The sequence below is a fragment of the Mobula birostris genome, chromosome 12, assembly GCF_030028105.1.
Source record: "Mobula birostris isolate sMobBir1 chromosome 12, sMobBir1.hap1, whole genome shotgun sequence".
NCBI classification, from domain to species: Eukaryota; Metazoa; Chordata; class Chondrichthyes; order Myliobatiformes; family Myliobatidae; genus Mobula; species Mobula birostris.
The window spans coordinates 42,127,664-42,142,740 of NC_092381.1; the positions used below are offsets into that span (position 1 = coordinate 42,127,664).

The following is a 15,077-nucleotide window of genomic DNA, read 5'->3' on the forward strand; positions in this document are numbered from 1 at the left end:
GGACAACTGATGTCAAGTACAGTCATTCTTAAGTCAGTGCTGGGATCCCGCTCTTTGGCATGTGTTTATACTAAGCAAGAGAGGAGGTCTGGGACCTAGTGAAACACAAACCTAGCATCAGAAAACAGGTTATTAATGGCTGCCACTTAATAACACCCTTGCCTCACTTCCCTGTTGTTTGAGGATTGACGGCTTAGATGGTGATTAGTGGGTTAGTTTTGTCCAGCCTATTCTGTCCAGGAGATACTTGGACAATTTTCCATCATCTCAGAAAGATGTCATTTTTTTATTCTTATTAGAATTGCTTTCCCACGGGAATAGACAGATCACAGATATATTTACAGTGTGTGAATTAGTAATTATCCCCTCTTCCCAGTTGCCTTGCAGCTACAGTATGTCTTGCAGGATTTGCCAACTCGTTCCAAGTCACCCTTGATGTCCCTCACCTGGAGTATGCCCTGTCTCCTTACTCCTCTCCGTTCTTCTTCCAAGTACTGTTTGGCAAGGAATGGCAAATTATCAGCATGAAGAAGAGTGGGTCGAAGGTTTCCGTACCAGCATCTGAAGCAATAAGATTTCATAAGATCCAGTGTCAGTGTGAAGGCTTCCCTCCCTCCTCACTAAATAATGCTACCCCACCTCTTCTATGAAAGAGACTATCCAGGGATCAGGTAAAAAATTTGGGTTATGATTTTGTGATTACGAGTCCAAACACTTGGGTTAGGGTTAAATTAGGGCTGTCCTGGTTGCTGGGGCAACACAGCTCAAAAGGCCTGAAGGGCCTAATCTGTGCTGTATCTCTAAATAAGTAAACCTCAGATGTAAACAGCCTTTAGCTCCCAATTTGGGCACAGGCCCACAGATACTTGAGAGAAGGCACTTGCAGGGTTTAAGTGAGAGTTGGGTGGTCTGCTAGTTGTGTTGTAGATACATCATGAACAGGTACAAGTGAGTGGCTTAATAAAGGCAGATCACAGTGTCAAGTACATTGCTGTGGATCTGATGTCACGTAATGCCAAAGAGACTAGAGATTTCCTGTACATCCATACAACACTAATGAATTCAGTAGGTTTGAAAAAGTCAATTCAACAGTTTCATGATCACCTTTAATGAAAGTTATTTAGATATCTGAACCTTGATATGAATCAAATCTATGACAGATTATTTATCATTTCTGCTGTATATGACACAATGGAATCACTATGCTGCATATGAACAATTTGCATCTGTTGAATAATATAAAACATGAAAAGCTACTTCCCAGGAGGAATATCAAATAAAATTCAATGCCAAATCAGATGAAGAACTGCCAAAGCAGATAGCCAAAACATAATTCAGGGGTGTGTTTGAAGGAGTGTCCAAAAGGAAAAAAAAAGAGATATATAGAAAACAAAATTTATGGAGGGGATTCATTATCCTGTACTTAAAAAAATCAAAAATGTTACAAAGCAGAATATCCTTTTTGGTTTCAAAACTTACTTTCCTCTAGAGAAGAGAAAATCCCCTTCATTTCTCTAGGGTATTTGATTAGTCTATGATGCCCAGATGTAAAAATGTGAAGCTGTATATCCTTACCTAGAGGCTATGTTGTTTGCTGTTATAATAAACGCAGAAAGTGCTGTTTACACATGCTGCTATCATCTTTCTTCTGACTTTCTACATTGCTCATCTATTATTCATTGCAGCAACTCTTCCTAGTCATATCCTCTTACACTGGGAGGATCTGATATTTATATAGTGAAGTAATAATGCACATGTTTGTCATAAATGAGTGGGACTGGAGCAATTTTCAATATAGGGAGGTTAACTCACATTCATCCTAGATTCATGAAGCCACTCAAAAGTAATTCAACACACTGTGATATATTCCTGTATGTACCACACCCACTGGTATCCCTGTATCAATATATGTACTCCTTAATAAATCTGTTAATCTTCTTTTCATTTTTATAAACCATGTTGATTCTGACTAACTCAGGGTGGCACAGTGGTGCATGTTCCCCATTGCTCCAGAAACCAAAGTTCAATCGTCACCTTGGGATAGGTGTCTGGGTGGAGTTTGCACATTCTCCCTGTGACCGTGTCAGTTTCCCCGGATGCTGCAGGTTTCTCCACATCCCAAGGTTGAGAGGTTAATTGCCCCTGGTGTGTAAGTGAGTGGGAGGAGGTGTGAGATTAATGCCGTCACTAGACACCTCTAGTGTGGCAAACAGTGAGTATAATTTATCATCAGAGAAACCAGCCTCCCCTCCTTGGACTTTGTCTACACTCTCACTGCCATAGTAAAGCAGCTAGCATAATCAAAGACCCCCCCCACCCAGCCCAGATGTTCTCTCCCCTTCCCTCTCCCATTGGGCAGAAGATACAAAACATCAGAATCATGTACGACAGAGCTCAAGGAGCGCTTCTGCCCTGTTGCTGTTGACTATTGAATGATTCTCTTGTATAATAAGGTGAACTCGTGACCTCACATTCTACCTCTGATCTTGCATTTTATTGTCGAACTGCATTGCACTTTCTTTAGCTGTTACACTTTATTCTGCAATATATTGTTGTTTTACCTTGTACTATCTCGATGCACTGAGTAATGAACTGATCTGTATGAACAGTGTGCAAGGCAAGTTTTCACTGTGCCTCGGTGCATATGACAGTAATAAAGCAATTGCAATTCCAGTAACATAACTACAGCAAACTCTTGTTTATCCAGAATTTAAGCATAAAAATTTGCAGCAAAGATTCCTAAGAATATTAATCAATTTAATTGTTTGTGAAAAAATATTTTTGTTTATTTGCATTTAAGCATAATGGTAGCGATGTCATAGACTGATTACTGCCAGTGTCCTCTTGAAGAGCTGCCACTTCCTATGATGTGAATACACTCATTCATCTGATTTATTTTTGCTGCATTTTACATTAATATGGCTTAACCTTAAAGTATAAAATTGCAATGTAACTCATTGTTATTTTCAAAGAGCAGGAAGGAGATAACCTATAGCTTGGTAATTTATTTAAAGATTTGTGCATAGAATCCTAGTGTGTGATACAGAGCGATGGTTTCTTTCAACAATTTTCATGCACCCCATTTCCCATGGGTTTTGAGAGAGAACTGTATATACGTTCCATGTAGATTTAAACATAATACATCTTCAAATTGAACAAGAGTGAAGGTAAAAATGCCTCATCTTTCGTTCTTCCAACAACCTGCGTTTAGGTGAAACTGAAGCTGATGACATTGAAACGATTGCATGATTTGTTTTTGCTCAGTGTTTCACTGTCGGACCTGAACGCACTGGCAGCTGGCTGGCCGAGAAACATCGTCCAGCTGCAGAGCACATGGAACAGAGGCTTAGAATCAGATTGAGAATCAGGTTTATCATCACCATCTTATGACTTGAAAATTGCTGCATTGTGGCAACAGTACAGTTGCAATGACATAAGAATGACCACAAATTGCAAAATAAATAAATTACAAAGTAGATCATGGACCATTGGAAAACCCAATAACAGAAGGGAAGAGACTGTCCCTGAATCAACCAGCATTGGTTTTCAGGCTCCTATAACTCCTCCCTGATGTTAGTAACAAGAAGAGACCATAACCCAGATAATTAGGGCCCTCAACTATGGCTACCACCTTCTCGAGATACTGCCTGTTGAAGATGTCCTTGGTGGTGGGGAGGGCTGTGCCATAATGGAGCAGACTGAATATACAAACACTGAAATCCCATCCAGTGAACCGTCCACACCAGGCTGTGCTGCAACCAGTCAGAATGCTCTCCACCTTGCACCTAGTGAAATTTGCAAGTGACACATCAAAGCTCCTCAAACTCTTAAAGAAGCAGTGCCACTGGCCTGCCTCCTTTGTGATTACTTAAATGAGTTGGACACAGGACCGATCCTCAGAGATGCTGACAACCAGGAACCATACACCAGAAGACCAATATGTGTGCATCTGACTTCTTGCTCTGAACCTGAACTCACTATTGACTCCAAGGGCATTCCATAACTTGGGGAACCAAGCAGCCAGGTACACTTCCTATCTGGCCTTCAGCCTGTCATTCTGCGTTGAGCATGGCTCCAGCCATATGAGTGGGCCATTGCCTTTCATTTAAAAGGCAATCAAGTCAATTTTGTTTACTTTCAAAATGTCTCTGTTTATGCTTATTTTGAATTCATTAATGGCAGTATCACATGCTTTCAAATAAAGGATTTTCAAATTTTACATTTGGAAATAGTAAAATTCCCTTCTACTGTCAATTGGCCATCAGTAAAATGAAGGGCTAAGTTCTTATCAAGAACCAAGGATCACATTATTCACCATGTACACTTACATTTATTAAGAATTTGCTGTGGCGTGTTGGTGCAATATGCAACAAAAACAACATTCAACAATTGCGAAGAATAAATAAAGTAGCATTATAAAAAGTGGTTTAAAGGGTTTACAGAGCAGTGCAGTGATTGAGGTAATAGATAGAGAGGGGGTGGGAGGCTAATATAATGGTTGATCAGATTAAGTGCTGGGGGAAGAAACTTTTAAGTGTGAAGTTTTTTTTTTGTTTTCATAGTCTTTAAGGCTTTCCAGAAGGGAGTTCTTTGGAAAAGGCAGCTTGCTGGGTGGGTAGTGTCCACTAACTGTGTCCTAGTCAAAGCCTGCAGCTCATTGCACCTGGCACAACTGCTGCAGCGGAGGAAGCAGCATTGTACTGAAAGCTGCATGGCTGCAAAGATTGATGTGGGCATTCCACCTGATATAGGCATGTGATGGATATTCACCGTTTAGGGCCCAGGAGGCTTATTGCTAATCTAGTTTCTAGCACAGCTGCACGACCTTTCCAAAGGGTCGCAGTTGTTTCTGATGAAGTTAAACTTCTAGCTAATATTCTTTGCTCAGCTCCTCAAAGTTCAAAGTAAATGTCTTATCATTTTTTGTGGGTATTCACAGTAAGTATAATGAAACACAAAAGAATCAATGAAAAACTGCATACAACAAAGATGGACAAACAACCAAAATGCAAGAGACAACAAATTGTGCAAACACAATCAATCAATAAATAAATAAATAGACAGACAGACAGATAGATAGATAGACAAATATTGAGAACATGAGTTGAAGAGTCATTGAAGGTGAGTCCAAAAGTTGTGGAATCGGTTCAGTGTTGAGGTCAGTGGTGGGGAGGCTTTATCCATGATAAACTGGCCTACATTTTGTCCACTTTTCCATTCAAGGGTATTGGTGGTACAACCGGTCAGTCTACTCTCTACTCTGTATCTATAGAAGTCTGTCAGAGTTTTAGATGAACTGTAGAAGAAAATAGAGGTGCTAATGTAACTTCTTTGTAATGTTTCTTGTTGTAAACATGTAAATAGTGAGGTCTTGTAGTGCCCATATTTAATCAATGTGCTTATATTAATTGGCCAGATTTAAACCAGACAACACTGACCAAGTTATTTGCATCATTGTGACTGAGTTCAAGGAAGCTTGCAGACCAGACTGATTTTGTCATTAGCACATCAAACATGGTCATGGGTATAGATCATCAATCAATAGTGCAAAACCATAACAAAGAATGAGATGGAAAAGCAGCTGATAAGAATAGGCATGTCAGCAGAAAGCCTGCATGGGTTCAGAAAGGGGAAATCATGTATTAGTAATATGCTGGAGTTCTATGAAGAGGCAACTAAAATTTATGATAACAATAGAGCAGTTGATATTGTTTACTTGGACTTTCAGAAGGCTTTTAACAAGTTACCCCAGGAGAGTAACTTGAGAGTAACTACCTGGCGGATGCCACGTAGTGCTGAGGAAACAGAGAGTCTGCAGAGAGACTTGGATAGATTGGAAGAATGGGCAAAGAGGTGGCAAATGAAATACAATGTTGGAAAGTGTATGGTTATGCACGTTGGCAGAAGAAATAAACGGCAGACTATTATTTAAATGGGAAGAGAATTCAAAGTTCTGAGATGCAACAGGACTTGGGAGTCCTTGTACAGGATACCCTTAAGGTTAACTTCCAGGTTGAGTCAGTGGTGAAGAAGGCAAATGCAATGTTGGCATTCATTTCTAGGGGAATAGAGTATAGGAGCAGGGATGTGATGTTGAGGCTCTATAAGGTGCTGGTGAGACCTCACTTGGAGTACTGTGGGCAGTTTTGGTCTTCTTATTTAAGAAAGGATGTGCTGACGTTGGAGAGGGTACAGAGAAGATTCACTAGAATGATTCCAGGAATGAGAGGGTTAGCATATGAGGAACATTTGTCTGCTCTTGGACTGTATTCCTTGGAGTTTAGAAGAATGAGGGAGGACCTCATAGAAATATTTCAAATGTTGAAAGGCATGGACAGAGTGGATGTGGCAAAGTTGTTTCCCATGATGGGGGAGTCTAGTATGAGAGGGCATGACTTAAGGATTGAAGGACGCCCAATCAGAACAGAGATGCAAAGAAATTTTTTTAGCCAGAGGATGGTGAATCTATGGAATTTGTTGCCACGGGCAGCAGTGGAGGCCAAGTCATTGGGTGTATTTAAGGCAGAGATTGATAGGAATCTGAGTAGCCAGGGTATCAAAGGTTATGGTGAGAAGGCGGGGGAGTGGGATTAAATGGGAGAATGGATCAGCTCACGATAAAATGGCGGAGCAGACTCGATGGGCCGAATGGCCAACTTCTGCTCCTTTGTCTTATGGTCTTATGGAGCGGTTAATTGCAGGAGATAAAGATTCAGAATGAGGTGTCCAAATGGGTGTAAAATTTGCTCAAAAATAGAAAACAATAAGCTATGGTGAAAGGATCATTTTCACACCTAGAAGATGTTAAAAGTGGGGTTCTGCAGAGATTAGGTTTGGGGCCACTACTGTTTATAATTTACATTAATTATTTGGATAAGCACATAACAAATAAACTAGTAAAGTTCGCCAATGACACAAAATTAGGGGGAACAGGCTGATAACACTTAGGCAGCAGAATCAAACACGGCTAGATCGAAACAAAATCCAGATGCTGGCAGATAAATGGCAGATGAAATTTAATGTAACTAAATGTAAAGTATTACATATAGGAAGTGGAAATATTGGATATAGATATAGAAAGGTGGGCCATGAGTTAGAAAATGCACTGTATGAGAAGGATTTGGGCGTCCTGGTAGACTAATCACTATCAACATCTAGACAATGCACAGAAGCGATTAGGAAGGCTAATAGAATCTTGGGTTATATAATGCCCTCAGTGGAGTTCAAATCGAGAGACGTTCTCCTTAAACAGTATAATGCACTTTAAAACTGTGTACAATTTTGGTCTTCATATTGCATGAGGGATGTGAAAAGCACTGGAGACAGTCCAGAGAAGGGCAACTAGACACATTCGAGGTCTGCAGCATATGAGCCACGAAGAAAGGTTGAAAGAATTAAATCTTTTTAGCCTAAGTAGACGTAGAATGTGAGGAGGCATGATAGAAGTCAAAATCATTAAGGATACAAGTAAGGTGGATGCCAGCAGCTACTTCAAAATTAATCCATCATCAAGGACACAGGGCCATAGGTAGAGACTGGTTAAAGGGAGATTTCAGGCTAACATCAGGAAGCATTTCTTTACACAGTGAGTTATAGACATATGGAACAAAGTACCTAGTTGTGTAGTTGAGAGTAGTACCTTAGAGACTTTCAAATCTGTTCTCACCAGTTACTTCAACACAGTGTGTGTATAGGAGTTTGGCAAGCTTTGTTGGGCTGAATGGCCATTTCTTGTCAAAAACTTTCTTATGTTCTAATGTCACCAGATGATTAATTTTCTGAAGAAAAATTGCTGAAAAAATCTTATCCCAAATCCTCAAGCAATGAATGGTGTAGCAGGATAACACCCCATTAGTGACTTATGTGGCATACTTGGGAGCCAGTGAGAGCTGGACTGGGCAAAATTTCCAGTATATCATAACCTGGAATAGGTAAAAGTGATTAAACCTTAAGAAATCTGCTAAAGTAAGATATCCAAGCAACGGTTTGTTTTTATATACCAATTTGCTGTTCAAAAATGCCACAGAACACTTCACTATAGGGACATCAAACAAACATTGGTGCCAAGCCATTTATGGAGGTATTAGGGATGATAAACCAAAGTTTAACCAGAGTAAATAGAGAATTGGGGAGACTTACAGACAGAATTTCAGAGGTTAGTTCTTTGCCTGCTGGAGTATTTACCATACACTGGAGATCATTTTTGATCTGCCATTTGGTGCTGCCAATTCGCCCATTTCATGTTTAAAACCCATTCCGTATTTAAAATCTATTCAGTGTTTATCAATAGTCCATACAAGCACCCATCTAAAATCTGTCGTATGTTAACCAGAAACAAATTCAACCTAAAACTTACAGGAGATTCCTTTGGCACATTTATGTTGTGTTGAGTAACTTCAAAATATTAAACTAATTGGAAGGAAAACAAGGGAGCTGTGAAATGCAAGTCCTTGTGTGTTCTTTAAGCGAGGTGTGTATGTACCATGTGGTAGTGTCAAGACGTATGTAATTTACGTAGTTATACATATAACCCATAATTAATTATTTAAATGATCAAGACTGCTTAATCAAGTGGGATATATATATATAGATAGATAGATAGAGAGAGAGAGAGACACATACAAAATTATTCAAATATTACTGAAATGTTAAATACACAACAATTTAATTACATACTAAACAAGTGAATGATGACTTCAGGAAGGGGAAGGAGGTTGAACATGTGCCACGGGGGATTGGTGGTGGGAATTCATCAGCTTTAAATTCTTGGACACTAACATATCAGTTGATCTGTGCTGTGCCCAGCACATACAACACTGTGCAAAAGTCTTAGGCACACATAGCTAGGGTGCCCAAGACTTTTGCACAGTAATGTAGTAATCTTATGTATTGCACTATTCAGTTGCCACACAAAAAAAACAAATTGCATAACATATCTCAGTGATGATAAATCTGATTCTGATATTGGTCTCTATGGTGGATTGGTGGATTGAGAGTTGGAAGAGGTCAGGGAAAGGAGGATCATAGTTGAGAAAAGGAGAAGGGAGAGAGGAGGGAATGGGAGGCACCAGAGAGACATTCTGTATTGGTCTGTAAACCAATTGTCTGGAATCAAATGATATTGACTGGTGTCTCAGGGCTGGGTGTGTCTGCACAAATTACGTGTACAGTACTTAGTTACTTACTGGCATGCAGAGCAAACTATAGGTTGTGTTATACATTTGTCTGCTGTAGATATAGTTGTAGCTTCAATGGGACTTGACCATTTGCTTAAAAAGTCAGAGCATCTTGCACTTATATGATAATGCACAGATCCCTGTGAAAAGAGGTACAATATAGAAAAGTAACAACATTACTCCTATATTATCTGGATTAAATTCTTGTCTATTTTGCCTTTATGTTTCAAGTCCTTCCAACAGCAGGCCAGCTTTCCAAAGATGCAGAAATCCATGATGTGAATTAACATATTCAACGGAATCTACTGTAGAAGAGGAGAATTAGGCATTAAAATCACATGCCCACGGACGAATGTCAAGATAGTGTGTTTTGATAGCATTGGCAAAAGGGGGGATGTTGCAAGGAAACACTAGAGTTTCATTTTCAATTTTTAGTTTTGAACACACTATGGGGTTATTTTAATATGTTGAACTCTGGCTCTAGAAATCCATATTCCTGAAATCAAAGGAACTAAGTTTCAGTGGTAGAATACAACGTGTGCCGCATTTAACTGTGCCAATTGGGTTGAATTTTCAGGAAAATTAATGCCCTATGCTCTTCAAACAGTGATGTTATTTGAAATACCACTTTGGATTAAGAGATGCATCTCAGGCCAGAGATCAGGATCCATTCTTGGTGCAGAGTACGGAAAGTAATACTCCATACTCTTTTTCCAAACAAAGAGAAGTCCGACTTATATAGAGTTTGTTAAATCTCAGGTACTCACTTTAAGGATGAATAATTACATCTTAATTATATTTGAATATAATGTGTGCAGCAGAAAATGGAAATCTGAAAACTAAACAATAGCACACTGTCCATTAGAAGCTTTTATTTCAAAAGCACATAACCAAAACATACAGCTAATTACATCAGAAAAATAGTCAGATGTTAACATTCAAATTCTACAAGAAATAAGTTGAAGCTAAACATTTTTTACAAAACATAAAAATATAGAGTACTAACAAATGACTTATTGTGATGTTTATTATTGATGCAAGTGGCTCTAGCTGTATTTTTATCAAACATTATCCCCACCTCAAAAAAGCTTATAATACTTTAGTTGACTACATACAAAATATGTTTTTTTTTTAAAAATCAATGCTATTTTTTAAGCAGCACTTTGTAAATAACACAGGTCAAGACACATAAACGGTTTTAATTGCAGTGGATAAAATATCTAAAAAAAGATTGATTCAGAAATAATATTTTACATAGTTATCTTGTTTTAGTTTTTTATATATTTATATATAAAATATGAAAGTTTGCTGCAGTGGTCCTTGTCACTTAAAATGAGATGTCCACCGTTATGTTTTTGCATATGATGTTTATTATAAAGTTTCTTTTCCTTTTGTTGAACAAATGCATTCATTCATGGCCAACTTTGAACAGTTCAAACAAATTCACAAGCTTTAAGTTTTCATGCCTTCTCTGTGGTTTTTGTGGTTTGATTAAAATGCTGCTATGGTACACGTTCCCACAAGATTGTGGATAAAATGTCTTTCCCCCTACATTCTACTGTCAGATGAGATTAGAAAGCAGCATACATGCTGTTCAGCAGTCACTATTTTCTCACCAGCACCAGCTTCAGTCCATTTTGATTTGTTGCTGTTAGAACACATTTCCAATATTGCAAAGGTGATTAGCACATCCCATGATGGTTGTTCCTGTCAATGATGTCCACAGGGGTAATTATCTCTCTTCGCACAGGTGGAGGGGGTACTTTCATCTTGGGTTTAAAAAGATTGGACACGTAGAAGGCCTACAAGTAAAGTATGTTATAGATTAGAGATGGTGTGCAAAAACATTATTCTGTATCAGTCATAAGAGGTTCTATCACAATACAAACCTAAAGAGATTAAACAGCATTATACATAAACAGCATTTTTTCCTTTGCATTTAGTATATATGATTTTTTTCTGTATAAAAATGACAAGCTGATAGGGGAGCTATCATGAACAGATTGAAATATGAGGAAGGGGGAGTTAGTTGTATTGACAGTTAAGTGAATGTGTCATCTCTGGTTCATCAGTCTCCTTCCTGTTGGGTATCTCAGTTAACTCGTTAACAAAGAACTTCTATCTTTGTCATACCCCAAACAAAGCATTTATTTGAAATGTTGCTGTTACAAAGACAAAAAAGGAAAATTTTGCATCACAATTCTTTAATTTATGAATGAAGTTAATTCTATTCTGAGATTACATTAATTGGTGACTATCTTCTGCTCTGTATTTCCTTAAAGGCACACTCTATGAGAGCAATTTCTGTTGATTGTACATATTATTATAAAAGCAAGGTGGACCAATGATGGTACGATTCTTTTGCTGCTTCACTCTGCTATCAAGAGCTCCATTTCCATCGCTGCATGTGAAACTCATTAAATACCTCATCCCCCTATTGTCAGATGGCAAACACTATACTCAACAGACTAAAAGTTCTACATATTGTCATTGTCTTTCATGGTAAATATATGATGCCTTCTGGATAGTAATTTCCCCATACACATCAAGAACTATGGGTGACACAGTCGCATAGTGGTTAGCATGATGTTTTATGGTGCCAGTGATCAGAAGTCTGGGTTTCAATTCCCGTTGGTGTCTGCAAGGAGTTTGTACTTTCCCCCTATGACTGTGAATTTCCTCTGGGTTAATGAATTGTGGGCATGCTATGTTGGCACCGGAAACATGGTGACACTTGCACTCTGTACCCAGTGCATCCTCAGACTGTGTGAACACCAACAACATATTTCACTGTATACATGAGACAAATGAAGCTCATCTTTAAGATAAGATGCAGTTTCATTCCACATATAGAATTGGAAGTATAAAATCCCACCTATGTCTGGCAACTAGAAGTCCACATACCTTGGTGTAAGTTAGAGATAATATACTGTAGTTAACCTTGATATTTCAGCAAAATGTCATTTTCTTTTTTTGGATATCACTATGCAATTTCCTTATTTATTGTAGTGTGGTTGTAGGATCAAGCTTTGCACAAATTGACCACTACATTTCCCACTTTACTACTGTTGATGTATTTCAAATATACATAAAAGATTGTAAAAAAACACTAGCTATCACAAGATCACGAATGGTGCTACACCAATCTATGCTTTTTTCACTACAAATACAGCACTCATGGAAAGCAATTTAAAGGAGAAAGGTACATAGTAAAATGTCTACACATTTGTTTCATTGCAGATATATACACACACACACACACATACACAAAAGGAATCCTTCAGAGACCATTAGCTGGAGGTCCAGATTGATTCTATTTTCCCATTTCCCACCACACCAAAAGCAGTTTGAGCCATGAAGGCACAGCTGCCAAAGACAGTCAATGAGCGGATGCAATATTAAACTCGCTTCCTGGCTGCCCAATTACATCATCAGGGTACTACAGCACCCTTTAATCTCTGGAGGCAACTAGGGAACAGGAAATTTTGAAGGGCATTGGTCTGACAGGAAATTCAAATGGCTTCAAAGCAAAACTTTACATACAAAGCAAAATTATTTTCCAAGAACACTGTAATTGTTATGCATTTACTGTATATTACAGGTGTTGTAGTCAATGACCTTTTCCACTAGTAAAATGTTGGGAATATTAAAGGCATTTTCTCATTCCTTCACCAAAGCTCCAAAAATTTTTGAAGTCTGCATTGTGTGTGAACCCACTTCTTGGCATTAAGACAGATAGAAACAAATTTACAAAATTTGTAAAAGAGGAGGATATATATTCATTTTGTATTTGATTGAATGCACTTGAAAACATCTACAAATGTGCCATGGAGAGCATTCCGACTAGCTGCATCACCATCTTAGATGGGGGTGGGGGGGGCTACTGCACAAGATTGAAGTAAGTTGCAGAAACTTGTAAAATGAGTCATCTCCATCATGGATACTAGCTTCCGTAGTATCCAAGACATCTTCAAGGAGCGGTGCCTTAAGGAAGACAGTGTTCATCATTAAGGATAGCCATCACCCAGGACATGCTCTCCTCTCATTGTTACCATCGGGAAGGACGTACAGAAGCTTGAAGGTACACATTCAGTGATTCAGGAACAGCTTCTTCCCCTTGGCCTTCTGATTTCTAAATGACCATTGAACACATGAACACTACCTTGCTACTTTTTGATCTCTGTTTTTTTTTGCATTACTAAATTTAACAACTATTTAATAGACATATATATACTTAATGTCATTCAGTTTTTTCCACAATATTTACTTATTCCGTATTTCATTGCACTGCTGCCTTAAAGTTATCAAATTTCACGGCATAAGTCGGTGATATTAAACCTGATTCTGATTCTGCCTATTATAAACGCTGTAGATTACACTGAGATCTTGGCCCAGTGAAGGGAATGAAAACCAGTTACAAAATGATGCCCACACGCTCACTATCACAAAGCCCGTACACTTCAGCCTGATCTGTTCTTTTCTAACTGAGAAGTCTGTGGCTTCAGGATCTATCCAGTGCTCCAACCTATTCATTTTTTCAGGAGGTGGGCATGGCTGGAAAATAAAACAGTATTTAGTGGCTACCTCTACCCGCCCTTGAGAAGATGATGTTCAGCCACTCCTCGAACTGTAACAATCCTTCCTGCGATGGCAGTCTCACAGTGTTGTTGAGTGACAAAGTTCATGGTATTGACCCCTTGAAAACACAGGAATGGCAATATACTTCTCAGTCAGAACGTGGAGGGGAGCTGGCAGATAATGGTGCTTCCATGCTCCTGTTGTCCGTATGCTTTATTGCAGTGGAGGATGCAAGCTTGGGAGATACTATTAGTGAAGCAAGCATGTAATTCCTGAACATCTTAAATATGCAACACACTGCAGTTATGTTGCATCTGCAGAGAACGGAGTGAATGTTCAGGATGGTGGTTAGGGTGTCATTCAATTCAGCTGCTTTGCACTGAATCATGTTAACATACATAAGTGTTCCTGAAGATGTATTTTTCCAAACAAGTGGAGAGAAGTCCATCACTCACTTATTATGTGCCTCACAGAAGCTGTGAAAACTGTGAGGAATCTTGATATGAATTATTCACCCAAAGATACACTGCCTTTGATTTGTTCCTTTAGCAAAAGACTTTAACTTTCAAATAATACTGTGCAATGTCCAGTGAGCATCCCCATTTCTGACCTTTTGATTTAACAAAACAACTGCAGATGGTTAGAATGTTTTCCTGAGAAACCTCTGTAAAGTTCTGGGACCAGAACCAGGCCTCTAACAACTATATCACCTTTTTTTTATGTGAAGCAAAACTCTACTTAGAGAATGGGTTTCCCATCGACAAGTTTTGGCAGGACTTTGATGGAAGACTCTCTCAAATGTGACCTTGCTGTTAAGGCCATCACTGCTGACATGAGAATGCATGATGAGGCATGGTGCTGAGTGCTGAATTAAAGTAGTGATATGTTGTCAATATGTGCTGTTTCAGATGAGATCTTACATCCTGACTTCACTCTTCAATAAAAGATCTCTGGCATTATCAGTATATGATAATGACCCTCAACATGTGTTAACAAAACTAGTTAAATGCTCGTTTATCTCTTTCCTTTTTCTAGGCCTCAGCATTTGTCCATATAACCCCAGTAAAACAGATTGCAAAGCAATTGATTAGTTGTCAAGTGCTTCAGGAGATTTTATGATATGAAGTACAACAATGCACATTCTTTCTTGCTGGCTAAAATAACTACCACATTTAATGAATGAACAACCCTGTACCACCAATGCATTATGGAATATGCAAAGAAACAGCAGCTTGTGACTAATAAGTTTATTCTGTTGTTCAGCACCAAAATCTGCTTTCTGATTTTATTATTACCATGCTTTCATACAATATACTGTTGAAA

General features: G+C 38.6%; 1 protein-coding gene across 1 annotated transcript in view; it reads right to left on the reverse strand.

Moving 5' to 3' along the window:
* Window positions 1–10,028: 10,028 nt before the first annotated feature.
* plpp3 (phospholipid phosphatase 3) overlaps window positions 10,029–15,077 on the reverse strand; it is a 140,379-nt gene continuing 135,330 nt past the window's right edge. Inside the window, exon 6 of the mRNA XM_072273674.1 lies at window positions 10,029–10,978. Within this exon, the coding sequence (XP_072129775.1) occupies window positions 10,859–10,978 (120 nt within the window). The 3' untranslated portion in view covers window positions 10,029–10,858. The remainder of the gene's footprint in view (window positions 10,979–15,077) is intronic.